General features: G+C 46.1%; 1 protein-coding gene across 1 annotated transcript in view; it reads right to left on the bottom strand.

Moving 5' to 3' along the window:
- LOC139263472 (exportin-1-like) overlaps positions 1–26,940 on the bottom strand; it is a 70,524-nt gene extending 43,584 nt beyond the window's left edge. The window contains exons 1-11 of the mRNA XM_070879611.1: positions 26,924–26,940; positions 19,081–19,206; positions 18,828–18,929; positions 17,209–17,281; positions 17,059–17,114; positions 16,040–16,084; positions 11,469–11,650; positions 10,300–10,348; positions 9,948–10,067; positions 6,302–6,430; positions 3,764–3,922 (exon numbers count right to left, since the gene is read on the bottom strand). Coding sequence (XP_070735712.1) covers positions 3,764–3,922; positions 6,302–6,430; positions 9,948–10,067; positions 10,300–10,348; positions 11,469–11,650; positions 16,040–16,084; positions 17,059–17,114; positions 17,209–17,281; positions 18,828–18,929; positions 19,081–19,200 — 1,035 coding nt within the window. The 5' untranslated portion in view covers positions 19,201–19,206; positions 26,924–26,940. The remainder of the gene's footprint in view (positions 1–3,763; positions 3,923–6,301; positions 6,431–9,947; positions 10,068–10,299; positions 10,349–11,468; positions 11,651–16,039; positions 16,085–17,058; positions 17,115–17,208; positions 17,282–18,827; positions 18,930–19,080; positions 19,207–26,923) is intronic.
- Between the last annotated feature and the right edge of the window lie 282 nt (positions 26,941–27,222).

Raw genomic sequence — 27,222 nt, 5'->3', positions numbered from 1 at the left:
GTTAAGCACCCTCTTAGAGCCCCTACATGTGTTATTGCGTAAAGGTGAGAACTAGCTATGGGGAAAAAACCAAGTAATTGCTTTTGAGAAAGCCAGAAACATTTTATGCTCCAACAAGCTGCTTGTATTGTATAACCCATGTAAAAAACTTGTGCTAGCATGTGATGTGTCGTCGTACGGAGTCGGGTGTGTATTACAACAAGCTAACGTTGCAGGGAAGTTGCAACCTGTCGTCTGTGCCTTCAGGAGCTTGTCTAAGGCCGAGAGGGCCTACAGCATGATTGAGAAAGAGGCATTCGCGTGTGTGTGTTCGGGGTAAAGGAAATGCATCAGTACCCGTTTGGCCTCAAATTTGAGCTGGAAACCGATCACAAGCCCTTCATAACCCTGTTCGCTGAAAACAAGGGGATAAATACGAATGCCTCAGTCCGCATACAAAGGTGGGCACTCGCACTATCAGCGTATAACTATACCATCCGCCACAGGTCAGGCACCGAGAACTGTGCCGATGCTCTCAGTCGGCTACCATTGCCCACCATGGGGGTGGAAATGGCGCAGCCTGCAGACTTGTTGATGGTCATGGAAGCGTTTGAAAATGATAAATCACCTGTCACGGCCCGCCAGATTAGGACTTGGACCAGCCAAGATCCTCTGCTGTCCCTAGTAAAAAACTGTGTACTGCATGGGAGCTGGGCCAGCATCCCTGTTGATATGCAAGAGCTAATCAAGTCGTTCCAGCGGCGAAAGGACGAGCTGTCCATTCAGGCAGACTGCCTGATGTGGGGTAGCCACGTAGTGCTACCCAAAAAGGGCAGGAAGACGTTCATCTTGGATCTCCACAGCACACACCCGAGTATAGTAATGATGAAAGCGATAGCCAGATCCCATGTGTGGTGGCCTGGTATCGACTCTGACTTAAGAGTCCTGTGTACGGCAATGCAGCATGTGTGTGCTCAGTTGAGCAACGCGCCCAGAGAGGCACCACTAACTTTGTGGTCCTGGCCCTCCAGATCATTGTCAAGGATCCATGTCGACTATGCGGGCCCGTTTCTCAGTAAAATGTTCCTGGTGGTGGTGGATGCTTTTTCAAAATGGATTGAATGTGAAATAATGTTGGGAAGCACCACCACCATTGAAAGCCTGAGGGCCATGTTTGCCACCCACGGTCTGCCTGACATACTGGTCAGTGACAACGGGCCATGTTTCACCAGTGCCGAATTTAAAGAATTCATGAGCCGCAATGGGATCAAACATGTCACCTCGGCCCCGTTTAAACCAGCCTCCAATGGGCAGGCAGAGCGGGCAGTACAAACAATCAAACAGAGCCTCAAACAAGTCACAGAAGGCTCACTCCAAACCCACCTGTCCGGAGTACTGCTCAGCTACTGCACGAGACCCCACTTGCTCACAGGGGTGCCCCGGCTGAGCTACTCATGAAAAGGACACTTAAAACCAGACTCTCGCTGGTTCACCCCAACCTGCATGATCAGGTAGAGAGCAGGCGGCAGCAACAAAATGTAAACGATGGTCGCGCCACTGTGTCACGGGAAATTGATCTGAATGACCCTGTGTATGTGCTAAACTATGGACATGGTCCCAAGTGGATCGCGGGCACGGTGATAGCTAAAGAAGGGAGTAGGGTGTTTGTAGTCAAACTAGACAATGGACAAATTTGCAGAAAGCACCTGGACCAAACGAGGCTGCGGTTCACAGACTGCCCTGAACAACCCACGGCAGACAGCACCTTTTTTTGAGCCCACAACACACACCCAAAGGATCAACGACACCACCCCGGACCAGGAAATCGAACCCATCAAGCCCAACAGCCCAGGCTCACCCAGCAGGGCCAACAACACGCCAGCCCAGCGAGGGCACAGCCAACACACCAGAACAGGCATTTGTATCGAGGCGGTCCACCAGGGAAAGAAAGGCTCCCGACCGCCTCACCTTGCAAATAGTTTTCACTTTGACTTTGCGGGGGAATGATGTTGTGTATCTGTAAAGCATGCACTCCCATGTTCCGCCACCAGGGAGCGCATCCCCTGAAGTCCCAAGGGATCCCAACATCCCTTGGGAACACTGTACATAAGCCGGCCCCTAAGGCCTGCTCCTCACTCTGGAGTGTCTTAATAAAGACTGAGGTCACTGTTACTTTAACCTCCCTGTGTGCAGTCTCATCCGTGTTAGGAACACAATACTCCACTACACAGTAATCGTCTTATGACAGTTGTACAGGGCCTTGGTGAGGCCACACCTTGAATATTGCGTACAGTTTTGGTCTCCTAATCGGAGGAAGGACATTCTTGCTATTGAGGGAGTGCAGCGAAGGTTCACCAGACTGATTCCCGGGATGACAGGACTGACATATGAAGAAAGGCTGGATCGACTAAGCTTGTATTCAAAAGGAATTTAGAAGAATGAGGGGGGATCTCATAGAAACATAAAATTTTGACGGGACGGGACTGGACAGGTTAGATGCAGGCAGAATGTTCCCAATGTTGGGGAAGTCCAGAACCACGGGACATAGTTTAAGGATAAGGGGTAAGCCATTTAGGACTGAGATGAGGAGACATTTCTTCACTCAGAGTTGTGGCATGTGGAATTCTGTACCACAGAAAGTTGTTGGGGACAGTTCGTTGGACATATTCAAAAGGGAGTTAGATGTGGCCCTTGCGGCTAAAGGGATCAGGGGGTATGGAGAGAAAGCAGGAATGGGGTACTGACGTTGCATGATCAGCCATGATCATACTGAATGGTGGTGCAGGCTCGAAGGGCCGAATGGCCTAGTCCTGCACCTATTTTCTGTGTCTCTATGTTTTCCACACACCAATCTTCAGCCTCTCTCCCCTGGCACAGTGCGCGGCCCTGACACTCATTTGCCTTTCTGCTGCTGAGAAGCATGAAACCATTGGCTTCATTTCAGAAACTGGCATTTTCATAGGTAGCATAGTGGTGATGTTACTGGACGAGTAATCCAGAGCCTGCACTCCAGAGACAACTTCAAATTCCACTGCGGCAGCCGAGGAATTTAAATTCAATTAATTACATTTTTAAAATATGGAATGAAAAGTATCTGTAATGGTGACCACGAAACTACCGGATTGTCTTAAAAACCCAACTGGTTCACTAATGTCCTTCAGGGGAGGAAATCTGCTGCCATTACCTGGTCTGGCCTATATGCAACTCCAGTCCCACATTAATGTGGCTGACTCTTAACTGCCCTCTGAAATGGCCGAGCGACCCACTCAGTTGTGTTCAAGGCGGCGGCTCACCACCACCTTCGAGAGCAATAAGTGGATGGGCAATAAATGCTGGCCTTTCCGGCGATGCCCACATCACATGAAGACATTAAAAAAAATGTCACGACTGCCAAGGCTCGCTATTTCACGGTACATCGCTCTACACAAAGCACGTGTACAAATTCACGAGATGTTGCTTCATGCCAAACCACTTGCCCCCACCAATGACCCGTGCTGGGAAGTACAAGTAGGGATGCCCTCCCTCCACGATTAAATGTCCTTTCAACACTCACCATCTCGACTGTCACACAAGGAACAGTTATTTGGCCGAGGGCCCCGGTAGAACCATAATGCTAGCGCGAGTTACTGAAGGGAAGTGGGGGGGGGGCAGGGGAAAGGCTAAGGTCCCAAAGGGCCAACAGCACCTGTAGAACCATAATGCCAGGAGTTACTGGAGGAGAGGGGAGGGAGGGAGGGATAAGAGAAGTTACCATAGAATACCATCTTTCCAAGCCGATACTTACATCCAAAAGTGCCTCTCTGAGCTCAAGTGTCCTTTCTACCAATGTGCCATGCTCCTTCAAGAAAGTACACAAGAAGAGACTCAGATTCTGGATGAAGTTCTGTTCATCGTCCTTTCCATTTGCATAAGCAAGCCGAATGTTAGTGTTCGCAGGTAGCATCTGAAAAGGAATAGAGCTCAAAGATTGAATTGGTAGATCACCATACAACCAAATCCACAATTAGGCACAGCCAAACTACCTTCTTACTGTCTGGTGTCACAATTCAGCCTCTAAGTGAATGAGCACTAGTGTAAATCGGTAAAACCAGTGACTAAATAAAGGTCAATGAAGCCCTTTGTTGATGGTGCCAAATGGGATGCGCCAGTAATTGCAAATGGCTGAACCAACTGCAGTCATTAAAGGCCAGAACTTTTACAACCAAGTCGAACCAACACCACCAAGTCTTGGCTTGGGCATTACAGCAAGTTGAGCAAAATTTGTTCTACTCAAGTGCTACAAGCTGAACTGTTTTGCTGAGTGTTTGATCAAATGATAGTCTGCATCCCAGAGTACTTAAGGAAGTGGCCCTAGAAATAGTGGATGCATTGGTGATCATTTTCCAACAGTCTATCGACTCTGGATCAGTTCCTATGGACTGGAGGATAGCTAATGTAACACCACTTTTTAAAAAGGGAGGGAGAGAGAAAGCGGGGAATTATAGACTGGTTAGCCTGACATCAGTAGTGGGGAAAATGTTGGAATCAATTATTAAGGATGAAATAGCAGCACATTTGGAAAGCAGTGACGGGATCGGTCCAAGTCAGCATGGATTTATGAAAGGGAAATCATGCTCGACAAATCTTCTGAAATTTTTTCAGAAGGATGTAACTCGCAGAGTGGACAAGGGAGAACCAGTGGATGTGGGGTATTTAGACTTTCAGAAGGCATTTGACAAGGTCCAACACAAGAGATTGGTGTGCAAAATCAAAGCACATGGTAGTGAGGGTAATATACTGACGTGGATAGAGAACTGGTTGGCAGACAGGAAGCAGAGAGTCAGGATAAACGGGTCCTTTTCAGAATGGCAGGCAGTGACTAGTGGAGTGCCGCAGGGCTCAGTGCTAGGACCCCAGCTCTTTACAATATACATCAATGATTTGGATGAAGGAATTGAGTGTAAGATTTCCAAGTTTGCAGATGACACTAAACTGGGTGGCGGTGTGAGGGGGTCGCTAAGAGGCTGCAGGGTGACTTGGACAGATTAGGTGAGTGGGCAAATGCATGGCAGATGCAGTATAATGTGGATAAATGTGAGGTTATTCACTTTGGGGCAAAAATGCAAAGAAAGATTATCTGAATGGTGGCAGATTAGGAAAAGCGGAGGTGCAACGAGACCTGGGTGTCATGGTTCATCAGTCACTGAAAGTTGGCATACAGGTACAGCAGGTGGTGAAGAAGGCAAATGTTATGTTGGCCTTCATAGCTAGGGGATTGAAGTATAGGAGCAGGGAGGTCTTACTGCAGTTGTACAGGGCCTTGGTGAGGCCTCACCTGGAATAGTTTTGGTCTGCTAATCTGAGGAAGGACGTTCTTACTATTGAGGGATTGCAGCGAAGGTTCACCAGACTGATTCCCGGGATGGCTGGACTGACATATGAGGAGAGACTGGATCATCTGGGCCTTTATACATTGGAGTTTAGAAGGATGAGAGGGGATCTCATAGAAACATACAAGATTCTGACGGGACAGGACAGGTTAGATGCGGGTAGAATGTTCCCAATGCTGGGGAAGAACAGAACCGGGGACACAGTCTTAGGGTAAGGGGTAGACCATTTAGAACTGAGATGTGGAGAAACTTCTTCACTCAGAAAGTTGTTAACCCGTGGAATTCCCTGCCACAGAGAGTTGTTGATGCCAGTTCATTGGAATATATTCAAGAGGGAGTTAGATATGGCCCTTATGGCTAAGGGGATCAAGGGGTATGGAGAGGAAGCAGGAAAGGGGTACTGAGGGAATAATCAGCTATGATCTTATTGAATGGTGGTGCAGGCTCGAAGGGCCGAATGGCCGACTCCTGCACCTATTTTCTATGTTTCTATGATGAAAATGGGATTGCAAGCATGCAAAAAAACCTATCCAAATGTTAACACTGGAGTTAGCACAAAGCAAAGGAGCGCTTTATACCCTAAATGCATCACCACCAAAATTTAAAAATAGGTCCAAAAATCTATTCTCCTATCTTATTGAGGATATTGTCACTTTACACCATCAATTGTCACACCGTTACCCATCTATTTCAGAGCACCCTCTGCACCAGAGAGCTAGTCTGATCAGGGAGGGCAGACACACAATTACATGAAGTTCAGGATTGTGCTCAAAACTGAACCCCGGAAGTTAGCATTTGGGTTTCTAGGTTTTCGATGCCAATAGATAAATGCCAGTAGGGACTGGAGTCTTGACATGTCACAAACAGTCAGTTCTGAGATTTCTCTGATTGGACATTGCCTGGGCAGCAACCCAAGCCACAAATGCCGACAGGCCACAAGAGTTGCAACGTACCTGTTTGAGTTGAATGAGTGTTAATGTAAACAAGGAGACGAACTGCTCATCATATTGACTGACACTGACGCCAGCAATCTCCGTCAAACACTTCAACGTCACGTTCCGAAACATGGGCACATTCAGAAACTACGGTTAAAAGATGGGGGGGGGAAAAAAAGTTAAAATTATTTCATTTACCATTATAAATTCCAATATCCAATTTATAAATGGAAACTCCCGATGTAAACTTTATACTGTAATTACAACTTTCCACCAGTGGAGGTGCTGCAGCACTACCAATAGGAGGGTGCAACTACAGAGTGATGAATTTACATGCGCGGTTACCATTATAAATGTGGACATAGAAATTTAATTTATAACGGAAATACAAATACAAGGACAGAACATGATTTTGAAAAGGGGGCTGAATTACATTTCTGCGTCCTTATCTAATTATCGCCAACCTCTAACCCCATTTCACCTGAAGCATACACGTGCCATTGTCAATGCCACAGGACATCGACTAGAACTATACAAATGGATTTCTCAAGGGGCACAAATGTTTAAGAAACATCACTGCATCATCATACTACAAAACAATTAACCAAAAGAGTTCTCACATATTGCATTAAAAGTGTGTTAGCCTTGTTCAGTTGGTAGCATTCTCTCCCCAGAGAGAAGACTGTGGGATGAATTCTTGGACTTATGGGGCCAGCTTACAGAGGTAGGCCAATAACACCCAGCTCCACTTCTCTACCATCACTCAACTCCTCCACTGTCGGTGTTGTCAGACTGCTTGCCCAACATCTAGTCTTGGATGAACCGCAATTTCCTCCAGTTAAGCACTATCTTCGGCCGTGGGACATTTTTCTCCATTAAAAGTGCTACGTAAATGCAGGTGGTTGTTGTTGTTGATGCTGAGCGTACAATCTAGGCCGACACCAACGTTCCCGGCTGCTCACCGGCTTTTAAATGGGAATATCCGTGCACACACGCGAAACTCTGAATGGGCCGTGCACAAATTTTTTTTTTTTTTTTTTTAAGGGAACATTGGCTGGCACTCCAGTGTAAAACATAAAAGAGGTGCTGTATTGACGGAAATCCTACTGAACTGTTCAAAAGAACACGACGAGTAGGCCATTCGTCACCTCGAGCCAATTCGGACATTCAATCAGATCATGGCTGGGCTGCAACCCCACTCTGACTACCCGCCTCTGATCAGACACCCTAACCCCCCCCCCCACAAAAAAAAATCATCTGGTGATCTCAGTCCTGAAAATTTCAATTGACTCCGCATCCACAGCCTTTTGGGGGAACAGAATTCCAGAGATAAACATTTGCCTGCAGAACACAATCACTGCACGAGGTGCAAATGATAAATACGTCTTTATTCACTAAAATGCTCTGATCAACTTCTGGTACATTAAAAGGAACCATAAAGCCAGTTCTTGTCTCACGTATTCATGTCTTTTAAACTTGAGGGTGCAGCAGGCACAACAGCATAGGCGAGAGTTTATCATGGATTGAGGGGAGGATATGTCTCCCCAGTTAACTCTCGAAGGTAGGGGTTCCCAGGCTGTGTCTCTGCAGGTCACACAGGTGAACATCATGGAGCCTCACAGGCTAAAAACAAGGTTTAAATCAGTTTCCATTCATTTGCACACTTCTCCAGTTATTGGTGTCAATAAACCTTGGGGTGTTCAAATTTAGGATTTAAAAGACTTAGATTTATATCGCGCCTTTCACGACCACTGGACGTCTCAGTGTTTTACAGCCAATGAAGTACTTTTTGGTGTGTAGTCTCTGTTGTAATGTAGGAACTGCGGCAACCAACTTGCACACAGCAAACTCCCACAAATAGCAATGTGATAACGACCAGATAATGTGTTTTTTTGTTATGTTGATTGAAGGATAAATATTGGCCAGGTCACCGGGAACAACTCCCCCGCTCTTCCTCGAAATAGTGTCATGGGATCTTTTACGTCCACCTGAGTGGGCCTTGGTTTAACATCTCATCTGAAAGACGGCACCTCCAACAATGCAGCACTCCCTCAGCACTGCACAGGGAGTGTCAGCCTAGATTTATGAGCTCAAGTCCCTGGAGTGGGACTTGAACTCTCAACATTCTGACTCAGAGGAGAGAGTGCTGCCCACTGAGCCACAACTGGCACTTTATTCATCAACGAAGCAACAGCGCTAGAAACAGCCCCCTTTCAAGCCCTCCAGACCCATAAAATTCAATCACGATAAATCAGCAAGCAAGAAGTAGGCGTGGATCGCCTGGGCTTCAAGGGCTGGTTTGGCAGAGCGCATGGGCCGCATGTGACCAACCCTGGGGCCATCGTGGCCAAATAATTCACAGGAAAAAATTCTCTCATCTGGAGACATGCAGAGCTATCAGAAATCTACTGAACCGGAGAGTCAAAATCCTCAGAGTTTACCCTCAAACTGCCACCTTGGCAGCTACATTTAGCCCATGCCGGCGTGTAGAGAGGGTGGCAAGTTAGATGTGCGTAACCAAGGGTGCTAGGACACCGCTACTCCGACCGTACACAACATCCAATTTACATGGGGAGTTTACTCAAAAAGGTATGGAACTTTCCAAGGAGAAAAAATATAATCCACGCCCGTCGCTCTCCAATGGCCCTGTTTATTTTAAATCAATCCCCATTTAACAAAAGTTACTGGTAGCCAAAAGGAATGTCAGAAAACACAAGACTGGTTTAAACAAAAGATGCTTGGTTATATCACGAACATTCAGGTAGATCATAGAATGGTTACAGCACAGAAGGAGGTCATTCATAAGAACACAAGAACATAAGAAATAGCAGGAGAAGGCCATACGGCCCCTCGAGCCTGCTCCGCCATTCAATAAAATCATAGCTGATCGTCGACCTCAACTCCACTTTCCTGCCCGATCTCCATATCCCTCGATTCCCCATGACTCCAAAATTCTATCGATCCCAGCCGTGAATATATTCAGAGACTCAGCATCCACAACCGTCTGGGGCAGAGAATTCCAAAGATTCATAACCCTTTGAGATCCGTCCAGCCCGTGCTGGCTCTCTGCAAGAGCACTTCAGCTGGTCCCACTCCCACCGCCCTTCCCCTGTAGCCCTGCAAATTTCTTTCCTTCAGGTCCTTATCCAATGCTCCTTTTGAAAGCCACGATTGAATCTGCCTCCACCACCCCTTCAGGCCGTGCATTCCAGGCCCTAACCACTCGCTGCGTAAAAAGGTTTTTCTTCATGTCGCCTTTGGTTCTTCTCCAATCACCTTAAATCGGTGTCCTCTGGTTCTCGACCCTTCCGCCAATTGGAACAGTTTCTCTCCATCTACTCTGTCTAGACCCCGCATGATTTTGAACACCTCTATCAAATCACCTCTCAACCTTCTCCGCTCCACGGAGAACAACCCAGCTTCTCCAGTCTAACCACGAAACTGATGTCCCTCGTTGCTGGAACCATTCTTGCAAATCTTTTCTGCACCCTCTCCAAGGCCTTCACATCCTTCCTAAAGTGTGGTGCCCAGAATTGGACACAGTACTCCAGTTGAGGCCGGACCAGTGTTTTATTAAAAAGGTTCATCATAACTTATTTTGCTTTTGTACTCTACAGGTTATGGGAGGGGGAGGGGAGGGGAGGAAACAATCGGCGAATCTGACCTTGTACACCAAACTGGTGATGAGTTTTGTTTCGAAGATGTAACCCAAGGGGATCCAGTTCAGAAACCGTAGCAACGTCTCCAGTGTTGCATGGACGAGAGGGGCGTTCTGGGAGTTCTCCTGCAAATATTTAAAGCATAGAATATATTATCGGACACGATAACCTGGCATGGCCAAAAAAGAAAACAAAACCGCACAAGACTCTAGAAATCTCAATTTAAAAAGACAGACAGAAAAAGGCCATTAGGTCAACCAGCATCTGAAAGAGAAAGCTGGTTTTGATGTTTCAAGTGGGCTAAATCTGATGAAAGTCTACTTTTTGTTTCTACTTGATAAGTTAATAGTTACTCACCATCACAAACTGACAGAGCTGAAATATCTGAGAGAACTCATTGCACATACTGTGGGAGGGAAAAAAAAAGGGAAAAAACACAAATCAAATACAATTTCACATAAAAAAAGCTAATGAGAATCGAGGGCAGAACCGTGGAGATCGTGTTTAAAAACCGCGTTCGCTGCCACCAAACTGTGACGGAACAAGAAGCCAGACTTTGCTCCATGAGATGACTAAACTCAAAGCAGCAGGGACACCCATAATAGACGTGGGGAGGGGGGGGGGGGGGGGGCGGCGGAAGACATCAACAATAGCTCAAGCAGCCAGAGCTCCCCCTCCCAATCGTTGGTCCAGTGACCTCTGATGGCAAGTGTCCATGTACGTGGCCAGATTCAGGCTAGTCTCTGGTTAGGCGGGGTGACTTGTGGTTAATGATCTATTGTGCAGATACTGGCACTAACCCTACACCTCCCCTCTGTCTCTCCACCGCCCCCCCCCCACCCCAATCATTCCCCTTCCCGCCAATGTTCTCTCCCTTTTTGATTCGCAGTCCCTTTAAATTTGCAACCATATAAGTGTGCTATCTTTTCCAGCGGTGGCAGCTGGTGAGCAGCCAATGTGGAGCCCGACAATTGGTATGCAGCCCACTCACCTTAGGGGGAACATTGCCACCCCCATTTTCTGTTAAACTAATAACTATACACAGAATTAGACAGTACAGAAAATGGGGGCCATTCGACCCATCGTGCCTGTTGGAAAGAGCTATCCAATTAATTCCACCCTCCCTGCTCTTTCCCCACAGCCAGCCCTGACAACGTTTCCTTTTCCAAGTACCGCTCCAATTTCTCTTTTGAAATAGTTACTATGGAATCTACTTCCACCGCCCTTTCAGGCTGTGCATTCCATACCTCGGTACAAATCGTGCCACACCGGTTTAAAAGTCTCTGGCCAGGCCAAATCTCTCGCCCTTAGTTACGCCTCCCCCACATTCAAACAGCCTGCCAGCTTGTCAACAAGAAGTTTGCGCGAGAAGAAGGACGACCGGTTGCTTGAGTAAAGGTGTGGGACGGTAGCCGAGCGGCATAGTACCCTTTCATTCCCCCACACCCCCAGCCAGCCCCCGCCCCCCCTAGCTGCGCCACCACTTTCAGCGAAGGAACAAATCTTGGGAATGTCGGAGCACCCACCTGTCTTTTAAATGCTTGGCTTTCACCTGTGTCATCTGCCCGCTGGAGAAATCAAACACTTCTTCGCTGAGCAGTTTTAAAATGACCATGTTGTTCTGACACAGGGATTCACTGGTCCGGCTAGCTCCCACGATATCACTGATGAACGTGGGCCAGTTTTTGGGCCATTCATGTTTGAGGATCTGAAATTACAAAAAAAAATTTAAAGAAATTAGGTTAAAATTTTAAAAAAAAAAGAAATTCCACACTCCTTATCTACAAGTGTATTTCGAGTATATACACAACACCCACTTGTTCTCAGAGAATATCAAATTCCATGCAGCACGTCCACCAACCACTAATAACTAGTTTAACTTAAAGATTTTTTTTAAAAACACTGGATAATAAAAATCGGGTGGTGGGAGTTAAATTGGTGGAACTACATTTCCTGCTACATTTGAGGAAATCTTTGCAGAAGGGCCACGTCCACAGTGCACAAGTGCAGACAAAAGACCAGGAAAGTCAGTCGCACCGGACATTGTTTCTGGCAGGTTTGGCAGGCAGAAATGCTGAGCACATGACTGCCACTTATATCACCAATTGTGTTTGATGAGGCAGAGCCTGTTGCTATGGTTCTCGACGAGGCTGAAAAGAGCCCCAACGTGCGTTTCCCTTCCCCGCCCCCCACCCCTCCAAAATTTCAAAACAAAATAATATGATGCCCATTTTAATTTTGGGGTATGAGACATCAGACTTGCTCCTCGAGGGCCATCTGAGCCAGACAGGAGGGGGTGGGGGGAATCCCATGTGGACCACTACAAGTGGTTTTGTTTCTGCCGGGCTGTGCAGACCCATCAAAGCTGATCCTGGCGCAAAGCCGCAGTTTGGAACTTGGGACGAGAACTGCACGCTCCTGTTCAGTTCATATCTGGACCGGATGCAGTAGAAATCACCCTGCAGTATTAACATGAAGCCATAGCCAGCATTACAGGATGCCCTCTTGGAAGTAATTCTCCAGTACATCATCAGCGCAAGTTGAATGTATATGCAAATTGGCAGGGGGGGGGGGTGGGGGGCGCGTTTGGGCACTTGTGGATGTACAGTGGCACTCGGCTCACTTGGTAATACTCTTGACCAAGAAGCACAAAGTTATGAGTTCTACAGATTAGAGCACATAACCTAAGCCGACAAGTCCAGTGCGGTACTGAGGGAACGCTGCCTTTCAGATGAGAGGTGAAACTGAGGCCTTGTTTGCCTGTTCAGGTGGATGTAAAAGCTCCCGTGGCACTATTCCAGGGAAGCGGTGTTCCCCGATGATCTCAACAACATTCCTTCCCCAGCCAAAACCACATTAGTGGTTATTCATCCATCTGCAGTCTGTGGGATCTTGCTGTGTGAAAAATGGCATCAGCAGTTGCATACATGGCAGTGATTGCACTTCAAAGCCCAGAGGATCTGAAAGGCGCGAGAATGCAAGCTCGTTCTCTCTTTTACTGATTGTAATCCTGCACTAAACATCAACAATTCAAAGTTAAAAAGAAAATATTACTATAGAGATTTTATAGATGGGTTGGAAATTAACACAAGAGCCAGGGAGAGGGATTAGGAAATGCTGTAGAAAGCTCGGCTAAAGAGCAGAGTTTTGAGAAGATCTTTTAGAAGGTGGAAAGAGGGATGAAAGCACAAAGATTGTTCCCAAGAGCAGACCAGTGCAACGGAAGGCACGGTTGTGCACAGTTTTGGTCTCATAATCTGAGGGAGGACATTCTTGCTATTGAGGGAGTGCAGCGAAGGTTCACCAGACTGATTCCAGAGACTGCCATATGAAGAAAGACTGGATCGACTAGACTTATATTCACGGAATTTAGAAGAATGAGAGGGGCTCTCATAGAAACATATAAAATTCTGACGGGATTGGACAGGTTAGATGCAGGAGGAATGTTCCCATTGTTGGGGAAGTCCAGAACCAGGAGTCACAGTCTAAGGATAAGGAGTAAGCCATTTAGGACCGAGATGAGGAGAAACTTCTTCACTCAAGAGAATTGAGAACCTGTGGAATTCTCTACCACAGAAAGTTGTTGAGGCCAGTTCGTTAGATATATTCAAAAGGGAGTTAGATGTGGGTGGCCCTTATGGCTAAAGGGATCAAGGGGTATGGAGAGAAAGCAGAAATGGGGTGCTGAAGTTGCATGATCAGCCATGATCATATTGAACGGTGGTGCAGGCTCGAAGGTCCGAATGGCCTACTCCTGCACCTATTTTCTATGTTTCTATATGCCCATTGGTGGGGCACAAAGGGCTGGGGGGTGGGGAAGTGATGAATGGAAGGCCAAAATCACAAACAGTTGACTCGTTGGGAAAGATACTAGGGGCTGAAGAGCTTGCAGAGCCAAGAGTGGGTAAAAGCCTGTGGAGAGATTTATTGCCGGATGTTAAATTTAACATCGTAAGGGGTAGACAGTCACTGGAGTTCAGCAAGGAGGGGGGCTGCTGGACATTGAGATAAAAGGGCGAGAGCGGCAGGGCTATGGACCATTTGAAATTTCTGATGGGAGGAGGATGGGAGACCAACACTGAAGGTAGTGGTGTAGTCCAGTCTGGAAGCGACAAAGGCATGTACAAGGGTTTCAGCATTGGAGGGGGTTGAGCAAGGGAAGCAAGTTGCGATTAGAACTGCAAGTCCTCAGGTTTCCATGACCTGAGAGATGTGATCAGACAATAAAACAATTTTTTTTTTTTTTTTTTTTTAAAGTGACTCCGTATGCAAAACGTTTTTATTTAAATAAGTCTTGGGAAAAAGTTGCATTTTGTTTACTCAAAAGTAGTTGTTCCAGGAGCAAAACTGTTTTAAAATCAGTGCTGCTGCAAAAGCATGAGAAGTTAGGATGTATTAATAGGACCGGTCGCAAAATTGGTTATGATGTGGGTCCAGGCTCGCAAACCCACAGGTCTGAAGCCACATCAAATGTCAGCTTTGTTGGTGGCAGGGGAGATGCGGGGGGGGGGGGGGGGGGGGGGGGGAGGAAAAAAAACAGGGGAACAACAGACGCGTTAACTCCATTGATTTACCAACAGGAACAGGTCCCTCTTTCACCCTCTTCAGCTGGAAGTAACAGACCAATATCCCGCAGGATCTAAACAAGCAAATAAAGCAGAACCAACCTTCTGGTGCACGTGGCACTCGGTGCAAATCTAGCTCAAGAAACTGCAGCGGACCAACGAGAGATCAGAAGGAGCGTTGCTCCCACCCAGTGCACACCCCCCAATCCCACCGCACCTCCCCTCTAAGATTATGTGGAACAGATGCGCAAGCCAAAACAACACTGCACATCAAGCAACTACTCGGAGAAGAAAGCATCCGGTTCAGAAGGTTATTAAACAAAATCTGCACATGTGCTGCTGCACCGAACAGAATGGAGGAAAAACCTTCAGCCAGGAGTGGACAACGTAGGCTGTACGTGGAGTGATGTTCCTGAATTTTGCTCGGTTATCTTCGGGTGGGGGGTGGGTGGGATCTGGGGGAAGAATTTTTTTGCAGAACTTCACTTCAGGAGGAGATCAATAAAATTGGGCAGAGTCCACAGTAAGGAAGACTGGATATGGCCTGTGGAAGGAATCAGCTTGTTCTTATTCTCTCTTACCAGACTTAACCTGAAACACTGTTGCCAGCCAGCAATTGCTTGCCTTTTACAGCTGCAGTTTCTGAAATTTATAAAACAAAAACGCAGAAAAATGTTGTATCGTCAAGCTGGATTCCTTAAATAAAGAATTATATACAAAAGAAAATGAGCAAATTCCGTTCCCATCACCAACAAGGTCATACACCACTTAAAATATGCATTGGGATTCAAAATGGCAGTACTAAGTCCCCCCACCCCTCCGTACCTTCTCGTCTTTCTTTCTCTTCTCGGCCCCTCCTCCTCCCAATCAAAAAGGTGCCGGGACCCTGCTGGGACATCGTTCCAGTCGCAGTCCTGCAGCACCTCACCCAGGTATCTCTGCATCATGTGTGAGCGAGCGCAGACATTTGAGCGAGACAGGCCATTCGACCGTGAGCGCTAGCGCAGCCCAGCCTGAACCTGCTCTCACCAGACCTGCATGTGAAAATACGTAGCGGCGGGTAGCGATCGAAGACAGAAATCTACCCCTCCCCTTCCTTCCAATTTTCTCCCCGTCTCCTGAAGACAGCGAACAACATTGGGGTCCAGTTCCAAAGGCACGAGCTGTCCCCTACATTACGTGGCCATTCTTCGCATATTTCCCTAAACAGCTATTCCAGCGTGATGTGGGTGTCACAGCCAAGCCCAGATCGACTTTCCAGCAGTAAGGGTCTCTGTACAAGCATGAGGAGTGGGATCTCTGGCTGTTTACCCCGTCACTCAGTCCCGGGTACATCGGCCCGGTGGGTCAAGGGGAAACCAGTCAGCCCCGACCAGAATGTAAAACACACCACAGCAATATCTCAAACCATTCCCCAATCAAAGCAATGACTTAATTACTACTTCAAAATTTACATCGGGTTTACATACTGTTCAGGGAAAAAAAAAAGAGATCCCTTTTTTAAAAGTTTGCATCATCAAACTTTTACCAACCTGGACAAGAATCATATTCAGTTTTCCAAGATAAACTTTATCTTTCTAGAAGAAAAAGACAGAAACATGTTGATTAAAACATGAAAATAAAGTTATTTAGCCTCAGCATTCATTTTTAATTTAACATGGACATTCACACCCTCCACCACCGGTGCACCGTGGCTGCAGTGTGTGCCATCTACAAGATGCACTGCAGCAACTCGCCAAGGCTTCTTCTGCAGCACCTCCCAAACCCGCGACCTCTACCACCTAGAAGGACAAGGGCAGCAGGCGCATGGGAACACCATCACATCCACGTTCCCCCCCAAGTCACACACCATCCTGACTTGGAAATATATCGCCGTTCCTTCATCGTCGCTGGGTCAAAATTCTGGAACTCCCTCCCTAACGGCACCTTCACCACACGGACTGCAGCGGTTAAAGGCGGCGGCTCACCACCTTCTCAAGGGCAATTAGGGATGGGCAATAAATGCTGGCCTTGCCAGTGACACCCACATCCGGTGAATGAACCATTAAAAAAAAACATCCTAGAAAATCACACGAGTGAAATTTCCTCCGTGGGTTGAAGGAGAAAAATAAAGTCAGATGGTCTTATCCTGAATTGCCATACACGAATGCGAATACCAGACAAGGACAGAGCCAGACTCAACTAAAATGGCCCCCAGCACCTCCTCCCCCCCCCACCCATGGTCAAATAGCCTGCTATGCGCTCACTATTTAATACCCATATTTTTTTTGAAAGCAATGAAAACTCCTGCTTTCCCTGCCCCCCTTCCCCTTCCCCCATTCATTCCAGCAGTTTCCCTAGTTGATCAAGTCTCACCCACCACGGAAGCATAGGACTAAATTTGAAAGGTGGGGGGGGGGGGGGGGGGGGGAAAGAGAGACAGAAAAAATGGTATAAGGGAGAATTCAAAGGATTAGCCAAGAACCCAAAATCTCCGGATTAAGGATCAGAAATGAAGAAAAAAAACCCACAAAGCTGAAATAATATTCTAGGTACATAATTTATACTTTACCTCCAAGGTCTCTGAAGATGTTTTAATAATTAAGCCAACAACATACTTTTTTATTCCTGCAAGGGGGAAAATGAGAAATATTAATAAAGTGTCTGATTTTTTTTAACAACACACACACACTTGAGACAAGAAGAAAACTGTACAGCTCACCTTCACACTGATTTCTCGGAAGTATTTTCCACCGGGTTTTGATCACATTTTCCAGTATCTGCAAGGCATAGTACTGAGAAACAAAGATTACAAATCATCAGTGCTGTTTTAATAATATAGAAGATCCACCCCCAACAACATTTGGAGGCCTCCCTGAATCGTCTCTGGCCAAGATGATGCATCACATCTCTGGTCAGTGCTACTGAGCAGCCAGTTAATGGGCAACAGCCCCCAGGGATGGGGCTGCCCATTGTGGCAAGCGGCAGGGGAAGCCCTCTCATCTGGAAGTTGGTTATTAATGTATCTTAAGAGCAGGTACTTTAGGCATACAAACCAAATTACTATGGTTCATCAACAACTAACGCAAGTAAAGGCCTGGTTTCTCCTTCTCTCGTCCCCCACCCCAGTCATCCCATCAGTAGCTGGACATATAGACAGCTGTTTTAAGCTGCTAAGATACAGAACTCTGATTTACAAGGTAAAGATTGCTAACACATTTATAGTCATTTTCTTCTTCTGGTCCAAAGCACACATTTCCTATCCAGCAGTGCATGGAAGTGAGCAGCACCTTGAACTTTCGACATTAGCACTTTGATCATCAAAGATTGGACACGTGATTCCAGGAAAGGAATGACAGAGCCAGACAGAGAGCAAGCGAGCGCGCGAGGGGGTGGGCGAGCGGGCGAGCAGGGTGATCAATTCATCCTTCAGGCCACTCTTTGGCATTAGCTGAAATCCACGAGTATAGAAGAATCAGCAGTGATCTAATTGAAGTGGTGACGATGATGGAAGGGTTTGATAGGATAGAGAGAGAGATAAACTATTTCCTCCCGTGGGAAGAGACCAGAACAAGGGGACACACCCTTAAAATTAGGGCTAGGCTGTTCAGGGGTAGCTCAGGTAACACTTCTTCACACACAGTAGTTTCCTACATTACAACAAAAGCACTTAATTGGTCTAAAGCGCTTTGAGCGATCATGAGGTTGTGAAAGGCAAGTCTTTCTTTGGTGGAATTCTGGAACTTTCTTCCCCCAAAAAAACAGTTGAGACTAAGGGTCAAGTGAAAATTTCGAAACGGAGATGGATAGATTGTTTTCAGCCAAGGGTAATAAAGGTTACGGAACCAAGAGTAGACGGAGTTAGGATACAGATCCGCCATGATCGAATTGAATGATGGAACAGGCTCGAGGGGCTGAATGGCCTCCTCCTGCTCCTGGAAGGGAGATTTGTTCTTTCTCTCAAGATCTCCATGTAAGTATGTCTATAAAGTTAATTAAAGCTAGCAGCTGTAATTGGAAGTAATAATAGCCACTGCCTAATTGGGGTTAACTGGTAACAGAGCCAGGGTTTATCATCAAGCAATCTGCTGCCTCTGTTGGCTGTCTCAGCAGCCCCACTTTTGGCTGCTGTTTAACAGCTCACCTCAGTACTTCCTTTTGCGTTCTTCTGAAGACGTCACTTGAAAAAGCAGCGAGGCATTGATTTATATACATAATAATTATATATATATAATATATTTGTTTTGTAACCAATAAGACTTTTATATGTATGTTGTCTTTTATTTTCCCTTCGGGTTGTTTTGTAACCAATAGGACTTTTCTTTTTCAAATCTTACTTACCTTTGTGTTCATATTCTGGGAAAATTCTAGGATAGTGTCAACCCTGGTCCAAGCGTCTGGATGTTCTTTTAAATGGGTTAATATCTCTTGTGCCATTCGTTGCTGGGGAGAGAGAGAAGCAATGAATCTGGTGGACCATATTTATTCATAGGCCATCATTTACTCTTTTTAAAGCAAAGCAAGAATATACATAAACGTGTTACTTAAAACAAACATACCATGCCAAGAGAAAGATTGCCAACCATTTTCTTACCTGTGGGCCCTCCCCATGATACAAGCAATTGACAACATTATCCAGTAGGTTAATGTCGAGCTTCTGATTGAAGTCCAGAAGCTGACGTGCAGGGTGGTCGGTAGTCATTATTGTTGGCATGGGGTCCTGCAAATAGAGGAAAAATAGATCAGATAATGATGCAAAAACCCCACCAAAGAAGCGGGATGATATTTCTCCTTTGCCTTTCCGTCCCACCACCCTATTTTATTCCTTCGCTCGAAAAGGGAGAGATTCATATTGGGATACGACACAGGACAGATGCAGAGAGGATGTTTCCCCTCATGGAAATCTAGAACTAGGGGGCATAGTTTCAGAACAAGGGGTGGCCCATTTAAAACATAGACGAGGAGGAATTTCTTCTCCGAGGGTCGTGAATTGTTGGAATTCTCTGCCCCAGAGAGCTGTGGAGGCTGAGGCATTGAATGTATTTAAGGTGGAGACATACAGATCTTTGAGAGATAAGGGAGTTAAGGGTTATGGGGGGGGTGGGCAAGGAAGTGGAGCTGAGTCCATGATCAGAGCAGCCATGATCTTATTGAATAGCGGAGCAGGCTCGAGGGGCCAAATGGCCTACTCTTATTTCTTATGTACTGTAACAGTGACTACACTTTGAAAGTGCCTAATTGGCTGTAAAACACTTTGGGACGTCCAGAGGTCATGAAAGGCAGTGTATAAATGTAAATCTATCTTTCTTTCACTGTTCTACAGGTTTGTCTTGGCAGCGGTAGCAAGCAGCCTCCTTGAAAAAGCGAGTTGGGGGAGGGGTGGGGAGAAACATAGGTGCATCCATCCCCGGTCCTCACCAGGTGAGTATGGAGTAAAAGGAGCGCCACTTTGCTCTTGGCTACGCTATATTTATAACTTCAACACACTGTCTCACTTGCTACTGAACTATGCAGACCAGATGGACCCCAGGTTTCGATCCCTGGTTTGTTGTGGTGCAGTTGATCTCCGGTTGTGTGGTTGGGGGAGAGCGCGCGAGAGGGGGGAAGAGAGCGCGAGAGGGGGGAAGAGAGCGCGAGAGGGAGAGGGAGAGGGAGAGGGAGAGGGAGAGGGAGAGGGAGAGGGAGAGGGAGAGGGAGAGGGAGAGGGAGAGAGAGAGGGAGAGAGAGAGGGAGAGAGAGAGAGAGCGCGAGAGAGAGGGAGAGAGCGCGAGAGAGAAAAAAAAAAGGGGGGGAAAAAGAGAAAAGAGCGGGGACTAGTTTGTCTTGGTTTTCAGAGACAAGGAGGGAGAACATCACAAACGGCCTCACTTCAAAATCACTGGCCAGTGCTCTCTGCTGGAAAGTGCCTGTCCCTGTTCAACTGACAGGGACACATGCCCATGTTGCCTCCTCCCATGTTGGGAAACGCGGCAGCCCATTTGCACATAGCAAGCAGCAATGTGACAATGACCAGATCATCTGATTCGTTGATGTTGGTTGAGGGGTAAATACTGGCCAGAACCACCAGAGAGAACGCCCCTGCCCATCTTCGAATAGTGTTGTCGTCTCTCTCTCTCATCCATCCGAGGGGGCAGACGGGGCCCCGGTTCTTCAAACATCCGACAGTGCTGCACGCTCATTCAGTATTGCACTGGAGTGTCAGCCTGGATTGCGTATCTGGATCAAATATCTGGAGTTAGGCTTGAATCCACGACTTCGGACTCTGAGGCGAGTGCACTACCAACTGTGCCAAGGCTGACACATTATTGATAGCCAACATCTGGTGGTGCCAAGAAAAACAATGGAGCACACAGAAAACAAAACCAAATCTGGGTAGGATTAATCATTTGCTTTCGGTTTGCCAGTTACATGCCCTAGTCCTTCTAACGCAGTACTAAAACGTAGCCACCATCTCATTCCCCCATATCCCCAATTCCATCTGGAACTGAAAAAGCTAACTCGGAGGCCTAGATTTGCCGATCAGCCGGCAAATGTTGCTGGCTTTTTGGACATGTACACACACAAACCCAACAATTACATAATTTAAAGGCGCAATTTACAAAGTCACCCAAGAGATGCCAACTTGAAATGGTTCCAGACACTACACTCCTTTATTTCACCCTAGTATTACACCTCCACTTTATAAACCAAACCGCTGCGTATTGCTGCCGGTTTGATTTCTTTAAAAGATAAAGGCCACACCATATGCGAGGCGGTGCTGCAGATGGGAGCTGGGAGCACAGAGCAGCGAGTACCCAGAGAGAGTGAGCGCTGGGGTTACGACAGACCCTGGATGATTCCCCCATTGAAGAGCAACTTAGTCGTGTGTGCTTCTGAATGTGCCAGTTACCGATAGTGGTCCTGAGAGCAAGTTAAAAAAAAATACTAATTACAGGGGGCAGATTTATAGTCGAGTTCTTTCAGAGATTGTAGAGCAGTCAAATCAAACTGATTCTAGCCTCTCCTACTTTTGGGGGGGGGAGGGGGGGGGGGGAACGGGACGCAACATACAATATTGGTGTTGCTGAAATCTCTCTCTTTATTTTGGCGAGATGGCCGCTACTGCACTTTTTTTAAAGCAGACAGGCTCTTACAGATGCAAAAATGAAGTATCAACAACTTGAATTTATGTAGCGTTTTTAACGGAGCAAAATGTCCCAAGACGCTTCATAGAAGTATTGAGATTTTATTTTTTTTTTTAAATACCCATACAAAAAGGAGAATTTTACTGGAGTTCCATCACGGAGTGGGATTTGCACCTTCTCAGATGTTGACACAAGTACAATTTTCCTACAGCGTACTTCTAGATAAACCAAGTGATAAGAATTGTACGATTTCACAGCTCAGAGGCCACTCGATCCATTGTCTCTGCCAGCTCACTCAAAGAACTATCCACTTAGTCCTACCCTCCAGCACCCACCCCTCATTACATTTATTTTTGAAACTTACCAATGATTTTAAAAATTCCATCATGCCACACCTATTACTTTGCATGTTACAATTCAGTCATTTTATGAGCAGTTTTCACCTCAAGGCTGACACTCCAGTGCAGTGCTGAAGGAACGCTGAGGTGCCATGTTTCAGATGAGACGTTAAACCGAGGCCCCGTCTACCCTCTCAGGTGGACGTAAAAGATCCCATGGCACTATTTCGAAGGAGAGCAGGGGAGGTTATCACTGGTGTCCTGGGCCAATATTTATCCCTCAATCAACATAACAAGAACAGATTATCTGGTCATTATCACATTGCTGTTTGTGGGAGCTTGCTGTGCGCAAATTTCTCACATTACAACAGTGACTACACTCCAAAAGTACTTCATTGGCTGTAAAGCGCTTTGAGACGTCTGGTGGTCGTGAAAGGCGCTATATAAATGTAAGTCTTTCTTTTAAAAGCTATTCTGGATTCTCCTTCACAACGGTTTCTGGCAGGGGATTCCATGTCCCAACAACTCTGTATTAAAAACAAACTGCCCCATCACTCAATTATTTTGATCTTAAATCTGTACCCTCTAGTTTCCAACCAGTGTACCTCCACCACCCAACTTATATCAAAACTCCACCTTTGCTTACCCATCATATTGCTTCTTTATCCTCCCTATTCTAATGAGGGGAAAAAACATTTCTCTAATTTTTCCTCATTATACAAGTCTCACATTGTTGCAATCATCATAATGAATCTCCTCGGCTCCCTCTCCAGTCTTGACATCCTTCTTGGACGCAATATTCTGACTGCAACCTACCCAATCATTTGTATAGGTTTCGCATGACCTCTTTGCTATTACTCTGCCGCCCGTATCCCAACTTGCACCAAGTGCCATTCACCCATCACTGCGCTCACTGACCTACATCGGTCTCTGATCCTGGTTTTCGAATCCCTCCATCGGCTCACTCCTCTCCATCTCTGTAATCTCCTACAACCCTCAGAGATCTTTGCGCTCCTCGAATTCTAGCTTCTCGCGCACCCCCTCAAATGTCAATATTGTTTGATCCCACTCCTGGTGACACGCCTTGGAACGTTTTACCGTGTTAAAAGCACTATATAACAAAGTTGTTTTTGTATTCTATGCCTCCATTTCTAAAAACTCACTCCGTATTCTTAACTTATTATATGTATATTTTATTTATATAATATATAAATATATACACACACACACATATACACACACAGCTTTATCAGCCTGCTCACTCATTTGTATACTTAATTCTCCAAGTTCCTCTGCTCCTCGAAGTTTTATAATGTAATGCACATTTCCTCTACCACATCCAAAAATGGATCACTTTACACATTTCTCTACATTAAATTCCATCAGGCTTAGATCTTCCTAATCTACTACAAGCCCGTTTGTATCCTGCGAAGCTCACTATTACTGTTACATGCATATTTTGATACTGTGACCCCATACAGATGTATGGATCATACTTTTTTAGCTCAGTAACTTTATCCTTGATTATTCCCATGCCTTTACGTTCAAACCTGCCAACTGGGGCTCGACTGTGATCTCAGCTCACTAAGAAAAAAAAGAGAAAAAGAGTTGTTTTTATAATCGCACCTTTCATGACCTCAGGGTGTCCCAAAGCGATTACAGCCAATGAAGTACTTTTGAAGTGTAGTCACTGTTGTAATATAGGAAATGCGGTAGCCAATTTGTGTAAAGCAAGCTCCCACAATATGAAAGTGAGCAGATAATCTACTTCAGGTGATATTGGTTGAGGGATAAATACTGGCCAGGACACCAGAGATAACTCCCCTGCTCGTCTTTGAAATAGCGCCACGGGATCTTTTATGCCTACCCGAGAGAGCAGACGGGGCCTTGGTCTAACGTCTCATCCGAAAGATGGCACCTCTGACAGTGCAGCACTCCCTCAGTATTGCCACGGAGTGTCAGCCTAGATTTTTGTGCTCAAGTCGCTGAGGTGGGACCTGAAGCCACAATCTTCTGACTCAGAGGACAGAGAGTGCTACCCACGGTAAGGAATAAATGAAAAACCAAAGCCACAATGAACAGGTCAGGCTGCTATCCAATTAATCCCCCGCATTCTGTAAATGTCAGGCGAGGACAGGATCAGGTTCAGCTTTTCTGCCTTCCACAGCCAAACAGGCTTGCAACACTCACCATCCAGGCTCAGATCAACAGCCAGTTGAACAAAGTACCCCAGGGTGGGGGGGGGTAAATCGGTAATGACTTACTCCAGTATAACCTCAGTAGGGGAGAGAAGCAACTCCTTTAGCGGGATGGAGGTCAGTATCAGATGTGGCAGAAGCAGCAGCTGTCTCTCCATGACATATTAGAGTATTTACAGCACAGAAACAGGCCATTCGGCCGGTTATGTATGTAAACATTACCAATGTGTAAGACCTGCCACCAGGGGGCGCACCTGTGGGAGACCCAAGGGTCACCTGCAAACCCCGGGCAAGCAGATATAAAAGGCAGTCTACCATGCTGTCTCCTCACTCTGGAGTTACACTAAAGAGACCAAGGTCACAGCAGTTTGAGCTTAAGATATACAGTCTTGTGGAGTTATTCTAAACATAACACGGCTGAACAGGTCCGTGCCGGTGTTTATGCTCCCCACGAGCCTCCTCCCACCTTACTTCATCTCACCCCATCAACATATCCTTCTATTCCTTTCTCCCTCAATGTGTTTATCTAGCTTCCCCTTAAATGCATCTGCTATTTATCAACTAATCCTTGTGGTAGCAAGTTCCACATTCTAGCCACTCTTTGGATAAAGAGGTTTCTCATGATTCCCTATGGGATTTATTAGTCACGATCTATATTTATGGCCCCTAGTTCTGGTCTCCCTCGCAAGTGGAAACATCTTCTCTACATCTACCCCATCAAACCCTTTTTTTATAATCTTAAAGAGCTCGATCAGGTCACCCCCTCAGTCTTCTCTATTCTCGAGAAACGAGGCCCAGCATGTTCAATCTTCCCCGTTAGGTACAACCTCGAAGATCTGGTATCATGCTACTTGTGCAATCAGTAGTAGTTGGAGGCACTGACGAGTCTTTCACACAGAGAGCAGACTACCTCATCGTTGGCCGATTCAGAACCATTCCTGCATGGTCAGGATAGCATTGGGAATGCTGAGCAGCATTTCTGGGAGCAACTGCCGATTCCAAACCAGTGTAGAACTGCCAGCAGCTAAGCATGTCAAGAGGGACACCCTTTTCACCAACAAATTTGTCCAAGTCCACGCACGTACTACCCCCACATTCAAAACTAGAATAAAAACCCTGCATAAAGTCATGTCAGAAAATGCTAACATGTTAGATGTAATCCTTACTGTTAGATGTAGTCCTTACTACTAGGGGGATCAAGGGGTATGGCGAGAAAGCAGGAATGGGGTACTGAAGTTGCATGTTCAGCCATGAACTCATTGAATGGCGGTGCAGGTTCGAAGGGCCGAATGGCCTACTCCTGAACCTATTTTCTATGTCTCTATGTTTCTATCTCATCGATCGAATAAAGTTAACAACTTCAGAACAAAGCTTCCTTTAAAACAGAAACATTCTTCAGGTATATAAAAACAAACTCGTCCCCTGACAATGGCACCTCTTCCAAGTATACAAGTTCTCCAGATACTGCCACCTGTCCAAGTGCTCGTTTTTTCCCCCATCCAAACATAAGCCTACCAAGTAAGTCAAGAGGCTATTCGGCCAAGACAGTCATCACGCACTCGACACAAAAGCAAAATACTGTGGATGCTGAAAATCTGAAATAAAAGTAGAAAAATGCTGGAATATACACAGCAGGTCAGACACCATCTGTGGAGAGAGAGAGACGAGAGACAGACAGACTCGAGAAAGAGAGAGACAGACAGACACGAGAGAGAGAGAGACAGACAGACACGAGAGAGAGACAGACAGACAGACACGAGAGAGAGACAGACAGACAGACACGAGAGAGAGACAGACAGACAGACACGAGAGAGAGAGAGAGAGAGAGAGAGAGACTCAACAAAAGGACTTGAGCGGTTCAAGAAGGCAGCTCACCACCACCTTCTCAAGGGCGATTAGGGATGGGCAATAAATGCTGGGCTCGCCAGCGACGCCCACATCCCAGAATGAATCTTTTTTTTTAAAACTCAGCTTCACTCTCTCACCAGAGGCTGCCTGAACATCCGAGTGTTTTCCAGCATTTTCTCTCTATTTTTTTTATCCATCACTCCATCAAAACACTCTTGCTGGGCTCAATTGAAGGCGATATTGTTCCACCCAAGCCCGAGGCCAATTAAGGCAATGTCTGCCAATCAAATGGGACATGGAATAAAACTAAATTGGTTTCACACCAAATATTTGCTGAAAAACATCAACATTTAAAAAAAGGATTAAATGAGGTTTATTACATGAAATCCAACCAGATATTTGAGACAGTATGGGAAAAGATCTCGGGGCCCACTACTCCAACACGTAAAACTGATAGCTCAGAGTAATTCAGTGTGCAAATTCACCGAGCAAAAGTTGTTTACAGAATGATGCAACACAGGAAGAGGCCATTCAGCCTATCGTGCCTTCGGTAGAGCTATCCAATTAGTCCCACTCCCCTCCCCTTTCCCCACAAATGTGTTCTTTATATATAATATCCAATTCCCTTATCGAAAGATACTGTTGAATCTATTTCCACACCCTTTCAGCCAGTGCATTCCAAATCGTAACTCCTTGCATAAACATTGATCTAAATTTTCCCTTTTAAAGATACAATACACACCTTAATAAAGTTTGTCAAGTATAAAATTGCAAGTGAAAGTTTTTTTTTTGAAATAATTGATCTGCTAATTTGTAGGGCTTTGTAATTCCTCTTGCCTCTGCTACGCACCCACAAACCCCCCCCCCCCCCCCCATTCCGCAAGTTCTCACTCATCAAGACACACGGCAAGCTCACTTAGTCTCCTTACTTGTTCATCTTGTTGCAGTGTTCATTTTTTAAATTGGGAATGCTGAGCAACATTCCTGGGAGCAACTCTCTCTTTCAAGAACGAACTTGTACAGTGCCTTTCACCACCCGATGGATCTCCCAAAGCGCTTTACAGCCAATGAAGTGGTACAAGTATCGTTAGTGTTCTCATGCAGGAGACGCAGCAGCCAGTTTGCACCCAGCAAGGCCCCACAACTCTTTTGGGTGGGGGGGGGGGGGGGGAACAAAATAAAAATTAGATCAAGTGCCCCCTGATCTGGGGGACACTCCAGACACTTT

Source organism: Pristiophorus japonicus, chromosome 4 (assembly GCF_044704955.1).
Source record: "Pristiophorus japonicus isolate sPriJap1 chromosome 4, sPriJap1.hap1, whole genome shotgun sequence".
NCBI classification, from domain to species: Eukaryota; Metazoa; Chordata; class Chondrichthyes; family Pristiophoridae; genus Pristiophorus; species Pristiophorus japonicus.
Note: the sequence above shows the minus strand (reverse complement) of the source record. Positions and strands in the feature narration are given on the sequence as shown.